This window comes from Gasterosteus aculeatus, chromosome 16, assembly GCF_964276395.1.
Source record: "Gasterosteus aculeatus chromosome 16, fGasAcu3.hap1.1, whole genome shotgun sequence".
In the NCBI taxonomy this organism is placed as follows: domain Eukaryota; kingdom Metazoa; phylum Chordata; class Actinopteri; order Perciformes; family Gasterosteidae; genus Gasterosteus; species Gasterosteus aculeatus.
In genome coordinates, this window is record NC_135704.1 from 11,464,846 (window position 1) to 11,485,948 (window position 21,103).

The 21,103-nt window shown below is 40.7% G+C and overlaps 1 protein-coding gene across 3 annotated transcripts; it reads right to left on the minus strand.

Moving 5' to 3' along the window:
* Nucleotides 1-774: 774 nt before the first annotated feature.
* On the minus strand, nt 775-20,382 carry slc4a10b (solute carrier family 4 member 10b). Of its 3 annotated transcripts, XM_078091112.1 has the most exons (26): nt 20,045-20,382; nt 18,984-19,025; nt 15,390-15,471; nt 13,571-13,717; nt 13,328-13,466; nt 12,121-12,281; nt 11,706-11,873; nt 10,621-10,709; nt 8,868-9,025; nt 8,669-8,756; nt 7,779-7,925; nt 7,568-7,671; nt 6,696-6,870; nt 6,423-6,556; nt 5,965-6,210; nt 5,734-5,839; nt 5,212-5,373; nt 4,886-4,999; nt 4,644-4,805; nt 4,278-4,529; nt 4,020-4,088; nt 3,236-3,409; nt 2,498-2,617; nt 2,329-2,393; nt 2,112-2,224; nt 775-1,669 (listed from the first exon to the last, which is right to left on the minus strand). In XM_078091112.1, the coding sequence occupies exons 1-25, from the start codon at nt 20,087-20,089 to the stop codon at nt 2,149-2,151; spliced, it is 3,225 nt and encodes a 1,074-aa protein (XP_077947238.1). In that variant the 5' UTR covers nt 20,090-20,382; the 3' UTR covers nt 775-1,669; nt 2,112-2,148. The 3 variants fall into 3 exon arrangements, with proteins under 3 accessions (XP_077947238.1, XP_077947239.1, XP_077947240.1); XM_078091113.1 differs by having other exon boundaries at nt 775-2,224; nt 20,045-20,269; XM_078091114.1 differs by lacking the exons at nt 18,984-19,025; nt 20,045-20,382 and adding an exon at nt 18,591-18,745.
* Between the last annotated feature and the right edge of the window lie 721 nt (nt 20,383-21,103).

Here is a 21,103-nt window from a genome sequence, read left to right on the forward strand (position 1 = left end):
GGGATCTCCGCTGGCATTGGGGTGAGAGACGGGGGTAAACCCTGGACCAGGCGCCTGTCAATCACAGAGCTGACGCAGAGACAGACAATCATTCACTCTCCCATTCACACACCTTTACGGGCAATTTAAGAGTCACCAATTGACCTGACCTGCATGTCTTCGCTCTGTGGGAGGAAGCCGGGGAGAGAACCCACGCCTTTAAACAATGTTATGAGTTCATGCATTATTGTCTTATATAATGTATTACAATTTATAGAATTGTACCTCTTGACTTAATTTTTTGGGGAAAAGCGCTTCAGTTACATCATGCGTTATCTTCATGCCATCAAATTAGAATATTCTAGTTACCATTTGAGGTTTGATCAGCATCTCTGAAAACAACAGCTGTTACATTAAACTGGCAGTTTGCATCTACATCTGCACGCTGCATGAGCCAACAGCCTTCATTCAGCATTTAGAAGCCAGGCTTGTTGTTGTGGAAAGAAGTGTTTCTTCATCAGTTCTTTACATATGAGGTCACATAACTAACCTGTCAGTAGCAGTCATAGTAGATTATTAATGATATTCACTGCAGGCAAGTGAAGTTATATTCTGTAACTAAATACATGCTCGGATGGTCTTTTTTATGTAACTGCATTCATGCAGTTATGAGCTCGTATGATTTAATTAGCCGTTAAATGTTGATAAATAACTAACAACTTCATTGTGACTTTACAATGTTGGAAGGAATTCATACATAGAAGATTGCGTCTGTGACAATAAGGAGACAAAGGGTGCTCAAAGAAATTTATTAAGGTAAGATAACATTGAGAAGATACAAATAATAAAATTGTGTTTCAAAAGTATTTTTAAAAATAAGCACATTGCTCGTTCTTTTAAAATAACATAAACCCATCACATTTTTTTAAATAACAGTATTACAGCTTCATTTGAATCCTCGGATACATCACAAAATTGCATCTCTGACTTTGATGCTTTTCAATTCATGATTCCCTAAACTATACAAACATTAAAACAAATAATGAGATTATTTAAATGTACATTTATAACACAAGCAATACACTGACACCTAGAGGCAAAATACTGTAACTCTCTGTAGGAATGCAATGTATTATCTTGCAAACATTTTATTACACAAAATAAATATAGATAAATAATGTAGCAGAAAATATCTTGTATTTGAATCAATGTTAAATACATCAAAGCACTCATTCCTGTAAATTATCGCCATTATTAGAAACTTAAAATGGCGTCCTCGAAATAAAATCTCAATGCAAACGGGACATGCTGAATGTTAATATTATTATATTTTAAAATCAAAAGTATTAAACAGAATGAATACAAATGTATCCATTACCAAAATCTATTAGCAAGACAGAGGTTAACATTTGGTGCAGTAAAACAGTTTCTAGAAATAAAAAGTACAACAGACGAAATAGAAGGTTTCATTGGATCATCATTGCAGAGGCAGAATATTTGCAACACATCAGATAACAGAGTCATTCACTTAACGCACAACAAGACTACACACAAGGATTGATTACAATACAGATTTATTTATGAGCACACAGACGAACCGGCGATAGAGACTCACAACACTCTCCTCAATTTTCTGCATCTTACATTTCTCATCATGCACACAAGCGTTGTGAAACACGTAGTATTGAAACTGAGAATCAAGAAAGAAAACACAGAGATGCAATTAGGTGATATTTATTAGCTTACCGGCTGGTGGACCTAAATGTTAAACGCCTTATGGCTGTCAAAATGCCTAAACAGCTAAACTAAACATTGCAGTCTGTACTGGAGTTAAATAAAAAGGACGTATCTGATCTTTGCTCTGCTCTCATGTAATGAGTTCCTGTGATGATCTGATGGCAGGTGACATTGTAAATGTTGTGTAGCACTACGTCCTCACTGTATTTGAATCACAGCTTATTAGTCCCCACAAAGTGGAGACTTAATTATGATGAAGCTAAAAGTGCATACGATTATTTTGTTTGTATTTTCAAAATGCTTTTGCATTTCACACAAATAACCTTCATGTTTTGTATTTTCTTTGCAAACCAACTGTAAACTTTTGGTGTATTCAACAATGCAAAAACTCTTACCATAATGTTTTGAGGTCTTGAGTCTTTCAAAAACATCTTAGCTGTTGGCAGTCCATGTATTTCCAAAAGACCCTTTAGATATTTCATCTGTAATATTGATGATGGGTATTCCCCTGTGAAAGAGATTCCACACTCTCATCGTTAATAATTAGATTAAAATATACAGTACTGGAATTTTGTAAATGTTGCTTGTAAGATTGCAAGTGAAATAACTTACTTGTTCTCTTGTAATGGCACTTGCACAATTCCCTCGTCTTCTGCCAGAATACTCTGCTCCTCCTCCTGAGGGCCGAGGAAGATAAATGCAGGAACATTTTAATCTGATTAAATGAAATCGACGTGCATGCCGTGTTACGTAGTAATTCGTTCATGATATCAAACAGCACCTCTTCAGCATCCTCTATCTTCTTCTTCTTGCTCTCTGGCATGAGGTCATCCAGCCAGCTCATCTCTCTCTTGCTAAAGAAACAGTCCAACAGCTTCCTGATAAACACCAGAGCCAACACCTGCGGGAAAAAAACCTCTGATTTAAAATAAATGTATGTCCTAGTAGAGGAGTCCGCTGTGCTGTGTTAAGTAGTGGTGTAGAAAGAAGCTATGAAGAACAAATCCATTTAAATGTAATTTAACTAATAGATGTAGAGGAAGAAATGCACACGACAAAATATGTGAAAACGTAGCTGTGTTCTTCACATCAAATAGGGGGCAACTTCTAGTTTAATATCATAAACAAAGACGTAGCCTGTGACGTATGTGTGACTCTACTTCTTCCCCCTCTCACGAGAACTGAACTGCTTCTGTAAGGAAGGTAAGAATGCTCATTTTCATCCCAACAATGTACACATGTCTTTGGCATTATGTCATTTTTTTGATGAAGCTAATTCATTTTTTACAATTAAAACTACAATTTTGACCAGAGAAACTCAAAACACCTTTCAAATTAAAACGTATAATTTTGTATCCAGTCCAATAACTTCCAAATTCATCACTCTGTAGGTTGGAGCTACCCGAGTGAAACTTCTATACTCTCACAGTCTTCTCAACACTAAGTATTACATGTGTGACAAAAGGTCTGCTGCTTCTGTCATCGCACTGAAGATGCAAAAAGTGGATTGTTTATATACCATCATGGGAAAGACAATCGCCGCTTTGGAGGTCTTGATGACCCAGAGCAGAACCAAACAGCTGAGCTGGATGATGGTGAAGAGGTGCACCTTCCTCAGGGGCACGTGGCGGAGATAGATGAAGTCCGGCTGGTGCTTGGCTGGCATGCCAAACAGCCGGAGACGATCAAAGAACTGGAGACAATACAGGATAAAAGATTTATATTTATATGTGTAGAACACCTTCAGACGTAGCACCTTTTTATTCTAATGATATAATAAGAAATATAATTATAGTTTTCATAACCAATAATAGAGAGTACTTGAAAGTGAAGAGAAAAAACAGAATTAAACAGGGCAATTAAATAACAGCCAGGTGTTCAGTAAATGCTGGGAACACACTAGAGGCCAATTAACACTTTTTCTCCGGGCAGCCAGACAATATGGAGGCGCTCCCTTATTATGGCTGAGTGAGAATAAACCATCTACAAAGATTAGCCGGTGGAAGATTCTACAAATTAAAATTTAACCACATTGGCCAACTGTCTGTGTAATGTCATCGTGCAGATTATCTAACGGGGAAATTTTTCACAGGTGATGATGCCTGATGTCATTATTAAGACTAAAAAGCTTTGCTAATATGTGTGCGATGGAACTATTCTTCAACGTGTAATGTTTTGTCCAGTCAGAGTAGCTCATGTCAACTGTCAAATAAAACAAGGATCGTATCTTTGTGGTTCCTCGTGTTGCGATACATTATTCAAGCAAAGAAAGATTAAACACGGCGCACTTCAAACGATTTTACCTGAATGCCTCTGAGAGAAGAAGCCCCCATGTAAAGGAATACTCCATACAGTACAGGCATAGGAATGAACTGAAGGATAACAAAAGGATTATGTCGTTAATAAAATGATAAATGCCTGTAACTGCTGCAATCAGTAAGACATATTAAATGTCATTATGTGGAACAATCACAGAGGTATACTTTAAGTCCCACTGAATAATACTAGAAGAATAATTGCACAAAGGATACAGATATGCACAAATATTAAAAGACAGTGACCTTCAGCACGGATGTCATGAAGACGGAGCAGCCCATGAGGGTGAAGATCATGAGGCCGGTAAAGCGCTGCTCTCTGATGCCGAGGAACTTGGGCTGCTCCCCGGGGGCCGAGCACTCGGACTCCAGCTTCAGGCTGTTAACGTGACTTATGGAGAGGACGGTGGCTGCTACGAACCAGGGCAAGCCCATCAAAGAGCACACGCCCAGCATCACCCCCACCATGAACAGGTCCAAGTGGTACCCGCAGCCTTTCTGGACAAGGGGAAAGCACCAGTGAATCAAGTTGAAATTTGGAACCGTGTTCAAACACTGCTGAATTAAAGTGACCAAGGCAACACGGGTTCAACGCAGGGACGGGGAAAGTACTTTGAGTTTGTGTTCCTTCCTATTGATAATGACAGCTGTGATCTGCTGGTCCATGAAGATGAGGATGGTGCACAGCAGGGCTGGGAACACGGTGATGATTGTGGTCCACCAGGGGTTGGGCCCTAGAGGGTTAATGAACCAACCTCTATCATCTCTGGTTGGCTGATAAAAAAAAGAAGAAAAAAAAAAGATTGCTGTTGGCTCCACATTATTTGTAACTTGTGATTTGTGGACTAGCTCACCTTAAACACACTCGGAACCTTTAGCTTTGGCGAGGGGATTCCTAAAGCGTTGTCAACCAAGACCATGGTTAGGATGGTGAGGCAAACTGCAAAGTCGCTGATGATGGATCTCACCTAATGGAGAGGAAAAATCTGTTTCATATACTTCACTCAGTATAAATACAAACATGGGTTACATTAAGTTAAGTGCACATCAATTCTAATTCCGTTTTGCAGTATGTTTACTTGACCACTAGAGGGCACTACTGTACTATGTTAGTATCCTGCTGCAGGAGCTTCACGTTCATGCTTTGGATCATAATGTCACAATGTGTGAAAATATCTACCTTTGTGGGAAAGTAATTGCTGAACTTGAACTCTTTAAGGAAGGCGGACATGATGACGGTGGAAAAGAAGAGAAGGACACACCAGAAGAGGACATCGGGGACGTATGGTCCAGTGGGGCTGCAGGCGGTGCCCACAAACTCCCCGCGCTTTTCAATACAATCCTGCAAAGACAGATAGAGGGTCAGTAATTCATAGTAATCATTTGATTAACAAAACAGAGTATTCAGCAAATTGTAGGTTTCCATAAATGCAGTTTATCAGCCACCAAAAATATGTGCTTTTATAGTGATTTGCGATGAGTAATCCAATATAATCCAGCCAACATGCCCTTAATCTCTTCTGCTCAGTCTCCTACATCTGGGTGGGGATGCCAATTTAAGGTGGAAAACTTAAATGAGCAGTATTATTTTCAATTTGTCTTTTAGTTGCACAATATTTCCAGCTATGGTTTGCATATTAAACCCCCACGAGTAATTGATTTTTTGTTTTTTTAATCTCATCCTGATCAGCTTTGGAAGCACCTTGGTCTCCAGTGCCTCCCAGTAGATTTCTGAGGCAGTGACGTTGGTGCTCTCCCAATACTTCAGGGTGGCATTGGTGGGGTCAGAAGGCTCAACGCATGAACATCTGTGGAGGCAAATGAACATCTGGGTGACTGAATAATCCCTCATCTGTCAGGGATTTACAGTTACCTCCAAGACATTTAAACAGTAGTTACACAGGATAGTGTGTGAGAATAAGTGTCCACGTACGAGTACATGGTGAGCCTGTCGAGGTTGTTGTTCTTGTTAAAGGGATAGTGGTCTCCCAGGTGGACAAGTTTCTCCAAGGCCTCGTAGATGAAGATGATGCAGATGAGTGAGGCGAAGGCTTCCTCTGTAAAACGCGTGATGTAACAAACGAGGGAGCTGGCATCAGTAGCCACCAGAATGATGCAGAGGACCGCAGTCCAGAGACCAATGCAGGTTCTCAGAGACAGGTAGGACAGGTCATACTCCCTGTGTGCAGTAAAGGGAGAAACAATCCGTCAGATTAGAGATCAGAATGATTCGTTATCACAATGAAATGAAATTTGTAATGCTCCAACGGGAATAAAAATGTGAGAGAAATGGGTTACTCATGATTTGATTTAATCACAATGTATGGATTAAATGAACAGTATAGCTTACAAAGATAATGTCTGAGTACGGTCACAGAAAAAACGACATACTTGCAGAATTTGAACAATATCTTTTCAAAAACAAGCACCGGCCCAGTGCTGCCCAGAATGGTTAAGGGCTGCCCGGCAAACAGAGAATAGGCTATTCCAGTCAGTGAGGCTCCAAAAAGTGACTCAATTGCACTCTGGGAAATGGAAAAGGACAAAGAGATTATTGGTGGCTGGTTACTTCAAAAATCGTTATTATATTGAGCAACTACTGCAGTGGACAGTTTGTCTTGGCAGAACACTGTGAACATTTAGAGGAAAGGGCTTGTGACTTACTATGCGTCCTTCCGTTGCCTCGCCCAGCAGCCCTCCAAAGGTGATCACAGGAGACATGCAGGCACAGTAGAGAAATAGGAAAGAGGCCACACACTGTAAACTAAAAGCGTCAGTGTAGTCGGACAGGTAGTGGGGCGCCTTGCGCTTGATGTCCAGGAAAAGACCACCAAACCACCTGGAAATAAAGAAAGGATATTTGTCTCTTGTATGCTGTATCCATGTGCATGTGAACATTTTCTTTTCAAAGGTCTAATGACGTTACACAAATGTGCTAAAACTATTGTTATTTTTTCTTTTTAATCTACTTGTTTTTCCTGTTCAACAGTCTGCAAGGCAGGCTGACGAACAGGATGTTTCTATGGAAACCACATTACGACTACAAATACAGAAAGAGTTTACACAAAAATAGATGATCAGCATTACAGTAGATTATTTGGAAAAGTGATATTTTTTAGAGGTCTGTCTGCATTCCAGGCAACATATGAAAAGCAAATGCTTTAACCAAACTAAGTAAAGAGCAACAGAATATCTGAAACAGATGTCTTGATGTCTTATTGAATAACCAAATGAAGGCCTTCACCGTATGATAACCAACAATTTCAATGCAGTGGCATACTTTGCTTCTGGCATACCTTTACAACCGTTTATGTTTGAAAACATAAGAAATAAAGTGAGTGTTGTGTGAAGCTCCGGGGGCTGAGTAGTTCAACTGCAAAATAGATTCTCTCCAATAGTGAGTGTTGTGAGTGGGCTGCATGCCGCACTGCATATCCAGTTTAGTATGAGGCATTTAGGTATTTCTAAAGATGCATCTTTTAGCTCTTCTACTACAGGGATTAGATTCCCTGTTAGCTTCATTTCACACTTTGTACCTTCCAGTTCGCTGCAGTTCTGGACCCCCATGGCCTCCTTCCTCCGCTTCCTCATCGCCCTCGACTAATCCATTTGGTAAAATTTTACATTTCTTTCTATTCTCCTGTTGAACAAAACAATGCAAAACAACAAACAGCAAGTCAGGTTCCTTTTCAAGAAAAATCATACAACAGCAAAGTAAGGCAAGCCGCGAACACCATTCTTACTAACCTGAGACGGTACGTTTTTTGGTGGTTCTATCCGTATGGACGGGTCCCACTCTCCCGGAGGCAGGACTGTCACCTGATCGAGGAATTCATCAATCCCAGCGATCAGATCATTTCGGTCTTTTGCTTTATAAGCAACATCGCTGAACACCTGCAGAGTACGATTAGGGAGGTTGATGAGGGCGGCACTGAGTGCACAGCTCGTGCCGCGCTGTATGTGCAGGCCTCACCACTCCCTCTGTATTCGGCATTTATCAAGAAGCATGCACACGGCGCGTGAAGTGAAGTTTATAGAGTCATTCAAATGCAGGAATGTCTGCCATCCTTGACTGTGACAGCCACATTGACATACACATATTAATATGTGCAGGACATACTGCACAAACAGAGGACGTGCTCACTCTGACACAAGTTAGTGTCAATCACTGATTCACGATTCTTCCCTAAAATACATAGGACCAGTTGACTTACTTGGAAGAATTGAGCGCCCTATGAACTATAAGGCGTAATTGTCTGTCAATTTTAAGCACTACTACTAAAGGCATAATCATCGAGTCAAATGATTATAACAAAGTGTGGACTTTGTCAGAGCCCATCGTTAACTCCTCGGTTGAGATGGAGAGCAGCCTAAATCACGGACAAAAAGGAGGACATGAGGACTGACTAATCGCCAAAAGCGTCTCACAAAAGCTCTGAGCTGTGTTTCATGCTGAGAAATGTTCCATCACTTCAAGAAATTGTTGAGTTCTGCCGGACTGTGAATTTATTCAAAGCGCCTGCAGAAAATCTGCGTATGACTTCTGGTTGACATTCCAAACAAACCATGCTCTTCAAAAACACTAATAAATAAATAACCCCTGCAGAATAATGAAGTGTTCTTCAGTGACTTCTTACCTCATCCGTCATAAGTGTTGCAATGGACCTTCCAATCTCATGATACTGAGGCCCTCTGCCCAAGGGCCCTAAAAGAATAAACAGAAACCTAAAAGGCAAAAGAGACTTTTTTTGTCAAATCAAATCTCCCCTCACGGTTCAGCCGGGTAGATCAAAGATATTTATACAGTAGCGTTTCGTAGGATCGGTCCGCAGTAACCTTGTGACGATGGGGACTTCAGCGAGGCCGCTGAGCAGGACCGCCGGAGAAAGGCGGACAAACGCGACCACCGGCTTGTTCAGAGACTCCAGCTCTCCCACTAACACGTTACACGCCTCGGCCCCCGCTGGGATCTTCTTCATGAAATGAAGGTCTATCTGAAAGAGGACATATTGCGTAGTTTTTAGAAATTAATACAAATAATAACACAAAAAGGCCACGGCACCCTTTTCGATTGCATCATCATCTGAGCTACTCTGACTGTGAGCAGAAAATGAATCATAATTGTGCTGTACATCCTCACATTAGGCCCCAAAGCAAATGGTTTGACTGGATTCTAGTCACAGTTTTTACAAAAAACGATAGTTTAATGTTGCATAATAATTCATAAGGATAAATTTCCTTTCAGGTTCCTAAAAGTGTATAAAACCTGACCCCGGATATGGGAGTGATCCTTTTACAGTGGCTAAATCTGCTTTACACTCTTTAATGCAGTGAAACTGCATTGTAGAGGAAATTCTGCAATATTAAAGGTGTTGATTTTTCAGCGATAATTATGAGGAGACAAGTGTTGACTGGAGTGTTGTTTGTTCTCTTTCGCAGAGTTCATGTGGCTTTTGGGAGGCTGTCCAGAACCATCTAACAGAACATCTGTGCTGTACTGATGGGTCAGGACTTCCATAAAGACTGCCATAGGGATGCTTGTTAAATGCTCACAGTTAGTACTGATTATTTTGATAAATAACAACATGTAAGATGATATGCAGCTGCTTTGACAGCTGCCGTGTAAATATATAAGGTGGGTGATGAGGGAGAAATATTCTAAAAATACACTCCATAAAAGCAGAGCACGTTGCATTAACGTCCCACAGTAGAACGGACATGAATTGGTTAATAATATCGACCCGACGAAAGGTTAAATTCCTATACATTATGCAAGAGGCTTCAACACTGATTTTGTGATTATGGTTATAATCCTAATCCTTAACTAGAAGGCCTTCCATTAAGAATACCAACAATGACCTCCTGTCTGTGGTTCGAAAGGCACAATTACAGCCAGCTCTTATTGGAGAATATCAAGTACTTTTAGTAGGTGGTACAGTTTTGATAATGTCACACAATTTCGAAAGTATCCTGAAAGCTCGACAATACAATACGCATTCAAAACCCTTTACATAAGAAGTGAAACATATGAATATACTAAATTGTGAAGTGAAATACCAGCATTATCTTATTATTACTATAAACAAAATGAAAGTCAACCGAAAACAAAAACGGCCCATGTGATTATTATATTTCAAGTATTGTAATTTGTAGACAGCATCTTTATTACAAACGTTCATCTACAACAATGTGTTGTATTTTCTAAGATGAGGACACGTTTTGCATGAAAATCCTACTTAAGAATTAACTAGTAACTATGGCTGTGATTAGTCTCCCTCTGACACGTAAAGGAGAAGTTGAAAGTAGAATAAAATGAAAATACTTATTCCAAGTAAGAGCTTCCTGTTTATTTAAAAAATGTGCCTTACTTCTTCACCCTTTATCTGTCTGGGGTGAGTGGGGTCCAACGGGTGCAGCTGCGATTGGTGTATGAATGTAGGGAATAGTTGCCACATGCACATTTAAAGAGGTTACTTCTAAAAACAAAAGGCCAAGCAAGCAAGAGAGAACGTTTGAGAGCCCGACCGTCGCATCCCCGGTTAATCGACTTACAGACTTACAGCGCATCTGCACCGTTTGTGTGACATACCTTGCTGAAATCCACAGACGTGTTCTCTCTACTCAAGTCCCCTTTACCGTCTGGACACGCTAACTGAGACTGGGACGCCGTCATCTGATCTGGGTAACCCAAAAAAGAAGATGTCTCAAGATTTCAGCAATTCACTAAATTTACATGGGATTGACCAATTGTACAGAATATTCCTGGTAAAAGGATCAGAAGTGAGGATCACACACAGATCATTGAGGATCAAAAACACGCTCATGTTAACATGATTACAGCCCGACAGGTGTGGCTTAAACATTAACACTAATTATGTCGTCTAATCCAGCTAAAAAACACGGCGTGACTCTTGCAGGTTTGTTGTTTTGAAATATGCTAGATGTCACAGCAGTCATCTAGCAGTGACATAGAGTTAGCAAACAAAAGAAATATTTAACAAATATTTTGGTCTAATTTTGTCATGTACAACTCTGGCAATCCTGAAGCTTATAAAACATAGTTATTAATGATATGGGCAATTAATACTTCCAATTACCCTCCTATCCGGGACTAAATTCACCCCAGAATTCATCCCAATATGTTTTTGTCCACAGCAGATGTATAGAGTGTACTTTTGTACACTGCTTTTTAATCTCCTTTTTAATTCAACCCAACAAAATTCATCTGTTTTGTGTTGTGTATCAACGCAAATCAAGACAACATTTGCTTCTACAATACGTTTCTTTTTTTGTTTGTTTAGTAGAAGCTGCTAAAGGTGCAAGGAAATACTGCATATCCAGCCCCTGTTGACGTCAGCGGTGCTGCGGCAGGTGGGTGGGCAGATGGTGGGTGGTGGATAGAATCGTAATAAGGAGACGATAGAGCATACGCAAGTCGAGACCATATGCATATGAGACACACATACACACGCGCGCACATATTGCACATTTGCAAAGTATCTCAAGTTAAACACCACTGTTCACATTTAGTATAAAACCCAGTAAAGCAGTGAATTCCAGGACAGGTCTCTCACATTATGCTATGGATGCCGTGTCGTGACCAGCTCACCTGCAGACTTTCTCTCATCAGAATATTTTATTTTGTATGTTTACATACAGTTGCGTTCTTCTCACCATTCTTGTCCACCCGCCCCATGTCAGCGATGGAGCGGACAATCGGCAGGCGATTGGCCAGCTTCTTCTGGTTCTGGTGATGGTGCTGCTTCAGCAGCGTCTCTCGCACCCTCTTTCTGAGCTCATCTCCCAGCGGTGAGAACAAATCCTGGTGGTCCAAGACCATGTCTGAGGCAGACACAGACAGGCTATTTAGTTCCCAGCTAAGAGCAACGGGAACTTGATTAGAGCATCAATATTATCGTCCCCGATTTAAAACATCAAACAGACATAAGGGGCACAAGGTCAAAAGCAACTTCCTCCTCAGTGCACAAAGTATCCCCTCATACATACAGGTCAAGCCAGTTAACTCAATAACGTGCAAAATGTATTTGTGTGTTTTTGTCACCTGCTGCTGTGTCGTTACATCAGTTACCTGCGATCTCTTCAAGGGTATCAGCCCTCATGTCGAGAAGCACGGTGCTGTTCATGATGCAGCTTCGCAGCTCAAACAGGCTGTGCAGAGACAGAGTGGCTACGTAGGGTTTACTCCATCGCTCCCCTCCGTCCTCCACGTCCTCCTCGAACTTCAGCCACCTGTAACGGGAGTTTGAGTAGCAGTAAGGAAAGAAGCCAGCAGAAGGCAAACATGCCGGCCATCTGTTCGGGCTGCAAGAACAACACTTACTTAATTCCCGTCCCTATTGCCTCGCATCAGGGTATCATGATATGAAATGTGTCTGTTAGAAATTAATAATAAGTTAATTAATAAGTTCTGCATCTTAGTTAACATTGACAATTATCAATGACAAAATGTAACAAAAAGGTTGTTTTTTAGCAATAATAACAAGGAATTGTGCTGACGCGTTGTAACGGAAACATAAACATTAGACACACAGCTATAGTTCTAATTAGTGTAACTGGAGCATGTTCATGATTCAATCGGGGCTTTAAGTGACGACATGTAGGTCACGACTGTGTGTGTGTTGTTAGGAGTTTAAGCAAAAGAGCCCGCCTAGCGGTAGAAATAACAATATGTGTGATCATAACGTCAGAATTATAGTTTTTTTATTATTAGACATAAGGTATTATATTAGTTTGTTAGATTAATAACTGCAATATGAATTAAACACTATTTATATGTCATTTAAATACTGTACATATGACATCCGGCCAAAATGTAAAGTAATGCCTGGAGAAAGATGCTTAAACCTTCCTTGACAGATTTCCTCCATATTTTCCCCCTTTTTGGAAGTTTTTTCTCTTGTGTTGTGTTTCCATGGAGAAGCTTTAGACCAAAAGGTTTTTTTCCTGGAATGTATTGTGATATTAAGCGAATAGGGATTGGGCAGGTCAGTGAGGGATTTCAGATCCGGACATCAGATGAAGCCAGGGGAGAGAGGCATGAAATGCCCAAAGGCAGGAAGGAATTTTACAAAGACAACAAGGGATTTCACTGTTTCGCGAAATGTTACATTATTCCCACTGCATTTGACTTTTTGTGACCGTGTTGCTTCTGTTAGTTATTGAATTATTTTTGACTTTCCGTCCCCTGCCGGCGGCGGGGGAACAAGCAATTCCTTTAGTTCTGAGAGGTTCAGACCCCCACAGCGTGCGTTGACGGCAGGACAGTCCAACGGTACCTGGCGCTTTCCCTCCACTCGGGATCTTCTCCGTTGCGCACGCAGATTTCATCCATCTCCGTGAAGAGGTCATGAGGAGTATGCTCCTCATCATCATCCTCAGTGCCCAGCAGGAACTGGACTCTCTGGGAGGGAGTGTCTGCGAACACAAGCGATTCAGATTGAAATGTTTCATGCTAAGTATCTCAAGTTAGCAAATAAATACAAACGTTTTGCAGTAATGCACATGATTGTATCCGGCACCATAAACGGGAGACTCTCTCCCCTCCACCAAGGAGGGGGCCCGGTCCCTGCTCCTTCTCCGGTGTTTGCTCCCGTGGTGCCTGCGGTGGCTGCGGCGCCTGGTACTGCCCAAGGGCACGTGGACACCGATGTAGAGCGTCCTGTGGCCTAAGGACACATCGCACAGTGTTTAGAGGACAGCAACATGCCCGGGCTGTGTGTGTGTGTGTGTCTGCACAGATGACCATCATGATTTAAATGATCGCTATGATCATTGGCCATTGAGCTGTAAATTATTCATACAGAATCTTTTTCACATCCGTAGTGTTTTTGCCGCGGTGAAGTGCATCGCTCAAAGATGTGTAACGATATGATACTCACCGAATGGGCCGTGCTCTATTGAGCAGCTAGTTAATAACACATATTGCGGCTGGTTGTACATTACAACATTATCAGAAAAAGCTTTCTTTATCCGTCTTCATGAATAATCTTCTCATCTCATCTTCACCTTGTCTCCACTCGAAATAAGTCATCTCTAAATAATGAATACAATGATTAAGAGTTCAACTGAGAAACGTCTAAACATTTTTTGGACCAGCAGGTGCAAATCATTTTAATGACAATTGAAACACAGGGAAGTATCAGGGAAATATTCTTTGTTTGGAATTCATACAGTGTGAGTATATGTTGACTTAAATTATAGACTTTGACAAGGAAAGTGTGAACACAGTTTGAGTATGTGTAAAATTATACAATAATGACGAATATGTGTTTGTATCTACTGCCCTTGTTTGTAAATTACTGTGCATGTATACTCAAAGTCACGGCTGTGTACATTTGTGTTGCCTGGGTGTTAATTCACGTCCATACCTTCTCGGTGCTGCACTGCTATGTATGTATGTCCATGTTTGTGTTCGTGCTGGTATGAGACAGCGTGAGTGAGAGAGAAGAACGTCTGTGTTTGCTCTTGTAAGTCAGCCCACTCAGTTCAGCGCAGTATCACGTGAAGATTCAGACAACCATACACAGTCCTGCACAATGTTTGGAACATCGACAGGTACACTGTATGTGCATGACACAAGGCATCAATTAATGTACCCTGCCTTTGAAAAACGATTGCTTCATTTTTTTTTAAACTTAAATCAAAGCCATTATCCATGAAGACATTGTGTCCGTTAATGACACACGTTTTAACTTAATTTTTAGTATATTCAAAATTTCAAAAAGTAAAGATCTGGCTAAATTGTTATTTTTAAATATGTTTTTTGAGTTTGAGGTTTTTGCTGCTGAGCTCTTGGAACAAATTGCAAACAGGCGCCATACAATAAACTGATAAAATAATCTGTTACGGTTAAAGTTTACGTACTAAGGCGAAGTTCTTCCAAACCTACTGAAGCAAAGTGATGCACAGGCACACCAGCCATGCATGAGATGCACAGTATCCACACAGTGTTTTACTATACATAAAGGCCACCTGCATTAACACCACAGCTGATCCATGACTTCAGTGGTTTGTGATTATCTTAAAGATAAAGATTACAAAAAATGTAGTTTAAACTAAAAAGCTGAAGCTTCGTAATTTGACTGGTAAGAGGGTCGATTGCTGCTGTCTTACAGTCAGCCAAAGTTACACAATCCTCCTGCGAAATCCTGTTTTGATTGCCCGTGAAATGAAATTTCAGCGGCAAACTCATCTCACCCACTGTTTCTACCTCCCACTCTGCTCTTTTGACTATGAAAACGCTGTCAAGAGGCGAGCAGACGTTTTAAGGACAGGGTGGGCGGACTGCGCTGCTTGAAGCTGCTTATATTCCAGGTGCATTCAATGCAGTCCAGGTACCTTCAAGATCCTCCTCGCCAAAGATGGTGCCCTGCTGGGACCGCGATCCTCCTCGGTCCACCACCGCCTCATCATCATTCCTCTGTTGGTATGAACCCAGAAAAAAAAGTATATTTAACACTATAAACAGGACTCAGCATCACAAGGGTCAAACAGTATCTCATCTAAACTGGAACTGGAACATCACCACTGTCTCGCTTTATGAGATTCACAACTATCTTGAATACGTTTCAAGTAGTAAATAACTACTTAACAACATTGGTACGTTTCTAATCTCCTCATGAGGCTTTTTTAAAAATACTTTTTTTTCATCGTCCACCAACACGTGTCCAATTACAACAATACATTAAACATGTTATTTGAGAAGAGAGATCAAACTCAATGCATTCCAAATGAATTAAACAGGTTCACAAGTATGAGCCTTGATTTTATGTTAATAATTCTCACTGCAACAGACAAGCAATTTATGATACGCGTCCAGATGGAGATTATCCAAAATCTGTTTCTCTTAACAGACATTGATATACAAAGGGACAGAAAACCTGCCTTTCTAAAGCAATATAATCCTCAATGCAGCGCTTTTAACAGATTACAAGAGAGAATACTGAATGGCAGAGGAGAAGCATTGATAAATCACCCACTAAGAGAAGCAGCATTTTGTAGCCTCTGCCTGCTCACGCTTGTGCAAACAGTTAAATTGAGTTTTAGGTGGTTATTTATAAAAAATATTTTTCAGTCACTTAAACTGTGAACAAATTAAACTGTGATTCATCAATGCTACTTGACAAAGTCAGGCTCATCAGACGTACAAAGGCAGATCCTTTATGGACCATGAACAGCTTTTCCAATTGTCACTAAAGTAATCCACCATTACTATTGCAAATATTCACCAAACATCCTACATTATGCAAATAGTGTTGAACAATATCAGGAATCAGGAAACATTTATTGCCATAATATGTCAGACATGAGTGATGCACCATTCGACTTAAGAGAAAAACAACTGTATTGCTGTTATTGGTCCGTGCGCACAGAATCCTTTAAGTGACATTGTTCGCGTTGTCTCATGAACAATGTCAGTTTATGCCTAATTTGCCTACTTGTGCAAATGCAAATGTGCTCTGCTACGCGTGAGCATGTTAAACAGCTAAACGCTGTTAATGCTATGTCTTTGTTATTGTCGACTTGGATGAACACGTGCAATGCGATTATGCGTACCAAAGCGCCTGCTCGTTCTATACCCAACTTGAAAAACTGAAATTGAGTCAAGGAGGTCGACAGCCGGAAACAGACACAGCTCGCAGACAGCTTTTATGCACAACAGCTGGGAAACAGAATCAATCATTTCCACTAGAAATCATCTACAGATGAAAAACACTTATTACAGTAGAAACCATGAACCCTTGCTGGATATCAGCTTTTCACCAAACCACCTTGAACACCCGTTGACATCGAGGCATTATGATAATGAACGGCACTGCTGTTCATGGCTGCAGCGACACACGGGCTCGGCCACCAGGCTGATGTTGATAATCTGTCTACAGAAACGCAGGGCACGGATCCACATGGGATTAAATTGACAGACATCACAGCAGACATGTTATCTCATGTTAAAAACGCATCACTTTTACTGTTTGTAAAGACTGCTTTTCCGTTTTGTACAATTGGTAACGTGTATTTCTCAGAACTGAATTTACGTTTAGGGAAAGGGTGGCTTTTGTAACCGCACGGGAAGTGACGTTTCCCTGTAGGGTCCTATGTCCCTCCACCTCACCCTCCCTCCCACAACCCTGCAAAGGGTATGTTGTTTCTGGTGACGGTGAAACGTTAATTATTCCAAATTGCTTTGCCAAATGCAGAAGACATGGTGGCATTGTTGTCTCATTGTTATCTCTTGCTAAACAGTGAATATGTAAAGTTTTATTTTTAGTTTCTGTTTGTGCACTCAGAAATTACTCTACATGCCAAATGGCGACATGAGAAAGTCTACTGATATATGTTAAGCATTTCTGATTCATTCATGGGACTTATACCTTAAAGCCACACAACCAATGCAATAAAGAAGAGACCTTTGGTTGTAATGCTATCTTAATTTGATAAGTAAATAGAGAAGTTACATATATTGATATATATTGTAATGCCACATGCTGAAATTCAATTCAATTCAATTCAAAGATATTATTGTCATTTACACATTGTTTACACCCTGTGTATTGAAATTATTGTACTTGCCTTTCCGGAAAGCCGACCAATTTTAAAATAAAAATAAGAATAAGAATACAATATTTACATAAATGTACATGAAATAAAAAATGAGGTAAGGATAAGGCAGAAATGAGGTGACGAGGAAAAGTGCAAAACTGAGCAGGTTGTAAAAGAAAAAAAATGAAATGAAATGTGTGCAATATAAATTAAAACAACACTGTATGGAGACAAATGTTGTCAGTGTTCAGTTACAATCGTTGCTCCTGAGATGTGTATCAAGTGTTTTGGTTGCATTATGGATGTTAGATTAACTGACTGTAATATGGGGGTTAATTGGACAAATAGATAATAGCATGTTAACACATGCTGACAGATTGGTCTACTAATTCAGACACGATTATAAAAAGATCAGATATCAATATCTCAGTTCTATGGACAAAAAAGGTTCTGCCGAAAAACAAGAATCCAAATAAGTCTGTCTTTTAAAGTGAAAATCATGAATCCACCAACAAAATAATGTTACATTCAAGGGCTGACACACCACACAGCTGAAGTGATATCACGGGATGTGGCACATACTTGGATCTGATCCCTACAGATGGCTGTGGCAATTTTGGAACCATCAGTGGCAGAAATATCGTTAACTCCGCAGGCTTTCATGAGGCAAAAAAAACGCTGTAATCCTTAAATGTTTCTGCTATGAACGGCAACATTCTGTAATTTCTGTAATTGTAACATTTCTTCCAGAGATGCTATTTAAGGTGTTTTACAGTTTTGAACACTCGTTTTTGGCCGACGGAGTGTCTGCACTCATCTCCAAGCTGCAAAATGGATCAGAAGTGGTCACCAGGAGAAAACTGTTTTAGACATTTTTGCCAACGCTCTAGGCAGAGGTCCTTTTCTACAAAATGTCTCAACAAATCTTGCCCTCTCTTAACCACATAACAATCTGAGCATTTCCTCAATCCCCCCCCCCAAAAAGAACGCTGGTCCTACCTGGTATTTGAAGAGCGGAGGAGCCTCCAAGTTTTTAGAATGCATGAGCCCTCCCGCTGTGTCCTCTCTAGTGCGGCACAGTCCCTGAGCTCTGCAGTGCTAACGCCTGCTGCCCTGCTCACACCATGCCTGATAGACTCCCACGCCCTTCTGTCGGGCCAAACAGCTGTAATTTGTGAGCATCTATCGACGGTCTCTCATCGTGAGATTATAGCGGTGACATCATCGCCGCTGCCCAGCAGCATTTCAACAATGTATGTCACGTCAAAAGAATTTGGTGTCTCCCAAAAGGTTTTAGTTTTCTTACATGTGAGATTTAGATCTTAAAAAAAAAGGTACATTGTGTATGTATGTTTAACACATTGTCTAGAAGCCAAAGGGACTATAACTCACCAAACTTCTGCGCCCAACTGATGAGCCAAAGGATGAAATGACCTGGAAGAAAAAACAATCATCACTTTAGTTTGGCCGCGTTTATTCAGCAACTGGAAACACTCTATACTCAGACATGTGCTGCTCCAAATCAGATTAAGATTAATTCTGAAATATTATTTTTAGATTATTTAAAAAAAAAAACGCAAAGTGAGTTTAAGGGCAGATGTAGCCTTTTGAAATGAAAGCCTCTACTGGCTCTACCCGAGCAAAGAAGCTCAGTCAGTCTAAAGCCTTTAGATGGAAAATATTATTTAATGTAAACAGCACATGTACAACGACAACAAATCTCCTGCAAAGTGGTCAGCAAGGACCGATGGGGATTGACCCTTCGCGTGGACAAACCCTGAGAGAATTCTTTTATCGGAATAGAATTTTATTAAAAGAACATTTCCTCCCAAGATACTCGTAGGAAGAGTTTGCACGTGTTTCTGTGCCCTATAGCTGCCTGAGTGTGCATTTGTACATATTTTGTCAGAACATCACCATTAGAAGAAAAAAATGTAATCAACTTACGATGTCACAAGGTCACCTCTGCATTTTTTGAATTAATCGCACATCTGCCCCAACAGAGATTTATCATATAGCGCAATGTAACATCCCTTACCGTAATCCCTGCAGCCTATGTTATAATCTATCATAAAATAGCATCACACAGACACATTAAGCCTCCTGGTAGTGCCTGTTTCAATGCAGAAGTTCACTTTTAAGTCAAGGCAACAGTGAGTCACATTCAGCTCACTAAGAAGTACATTGAACAAATGGCTTCATCGGTAATATCACAATGTCACTCCTCTCTCTATGAGAGAGACAAGCTCCACAGGTTAAGCTACGGAAAAGATTTTAACATTTAAACAAATATCATCCTCCTGCATTTGTAATAACTACATTGTTGTCTTCAGTACATTCAACACATAGATTAAGCTTGACGGTCTCGATGAAATGCGTTCTGAAATATTAATCGATACACGAGGTCAGATGTCCCAAGAGATCAGGGCTGTGTTTGTTTGTTTGTTTTTTACCGGCAGCAGCGGCTCTATCTGAGCACCTCGGTCCGCGGTGTCCATCTTCCTCTCTCGGATGTGTCCCCGCGCGGTGGAGCGATGGAGCGACGACCTGCCGACGCACAGAATCCGGGCAGGTGCCGCAGTTACCGAGCGACCGGGCGGCGGTCACGTGTTCGTCCGCTCGAGGTGGTTGTTTGCGCCTCTCGCGCTGTCCTCGGTCTCGCCAACATGCGCGTCTCTGCCAGCTGGCGTGGACGCGTCGCTCTTACTCGGTCGAGCCTTTGTTTAGACGCGGAGGTGAGAGAGCACGTTTTAAGGGGTGGAGTGCTCTTTGTTTTGTTAAGTTATGTAACGGTGTGTTGTTGTCGGGCTGCGGCATAAGCGGAACTGTTATAGCAGAAGATGTTTCCCCCCATGATCCATGTGTCTCGCTCATTCTTCTATCCTAATTGAGTTGAAATTAGTTTGTTATATTAAATAACATTGATGTATTAAAAGATATTGTTAGAAGAGGTCTGTTTTATAGCATGTTGACTGTGGCGGATTGGTGTAAAATGTTCTAAATGATGTCATACATATTTCCATACATATAACATATATAAGGAATACATATTTCCTCAAACTTCCCAGGTTGATTTAATGCAAAACCACCGGAATGCGAAAGCTTGGGGCAAAACCAATGTTGCCCCAAGCTGAGGCTCAACTAAATGACACTGATTGGCTAAATTGTAGGTCATACATTTTTTTATTTAACCAGCAATTGGTTCAAATTCTTTTTAGACACACCCTCTGCAGCAATCTTGCCATAGCTATGGATAAACACAGAGGACCCCCCCCCAAAAAAAATGAATTAAAGTAACTGAACTTGAGAGATATCAAATAGACCAAACTTGGTCTATCGGCTACATGACCATGCGTGTTTTATATTATTTTTATTTGACCTTAGTTTAACTTGTTTATTTTTAGGGTGATTGTTTAACTCTCTGTTGGAAAGTTGCAGCTGAAACTATTTTGTCCTGTGCTGTTTAGAAGATTCCTTGAGCTGATATAATGGTAATATCTCCGTTTCACAGT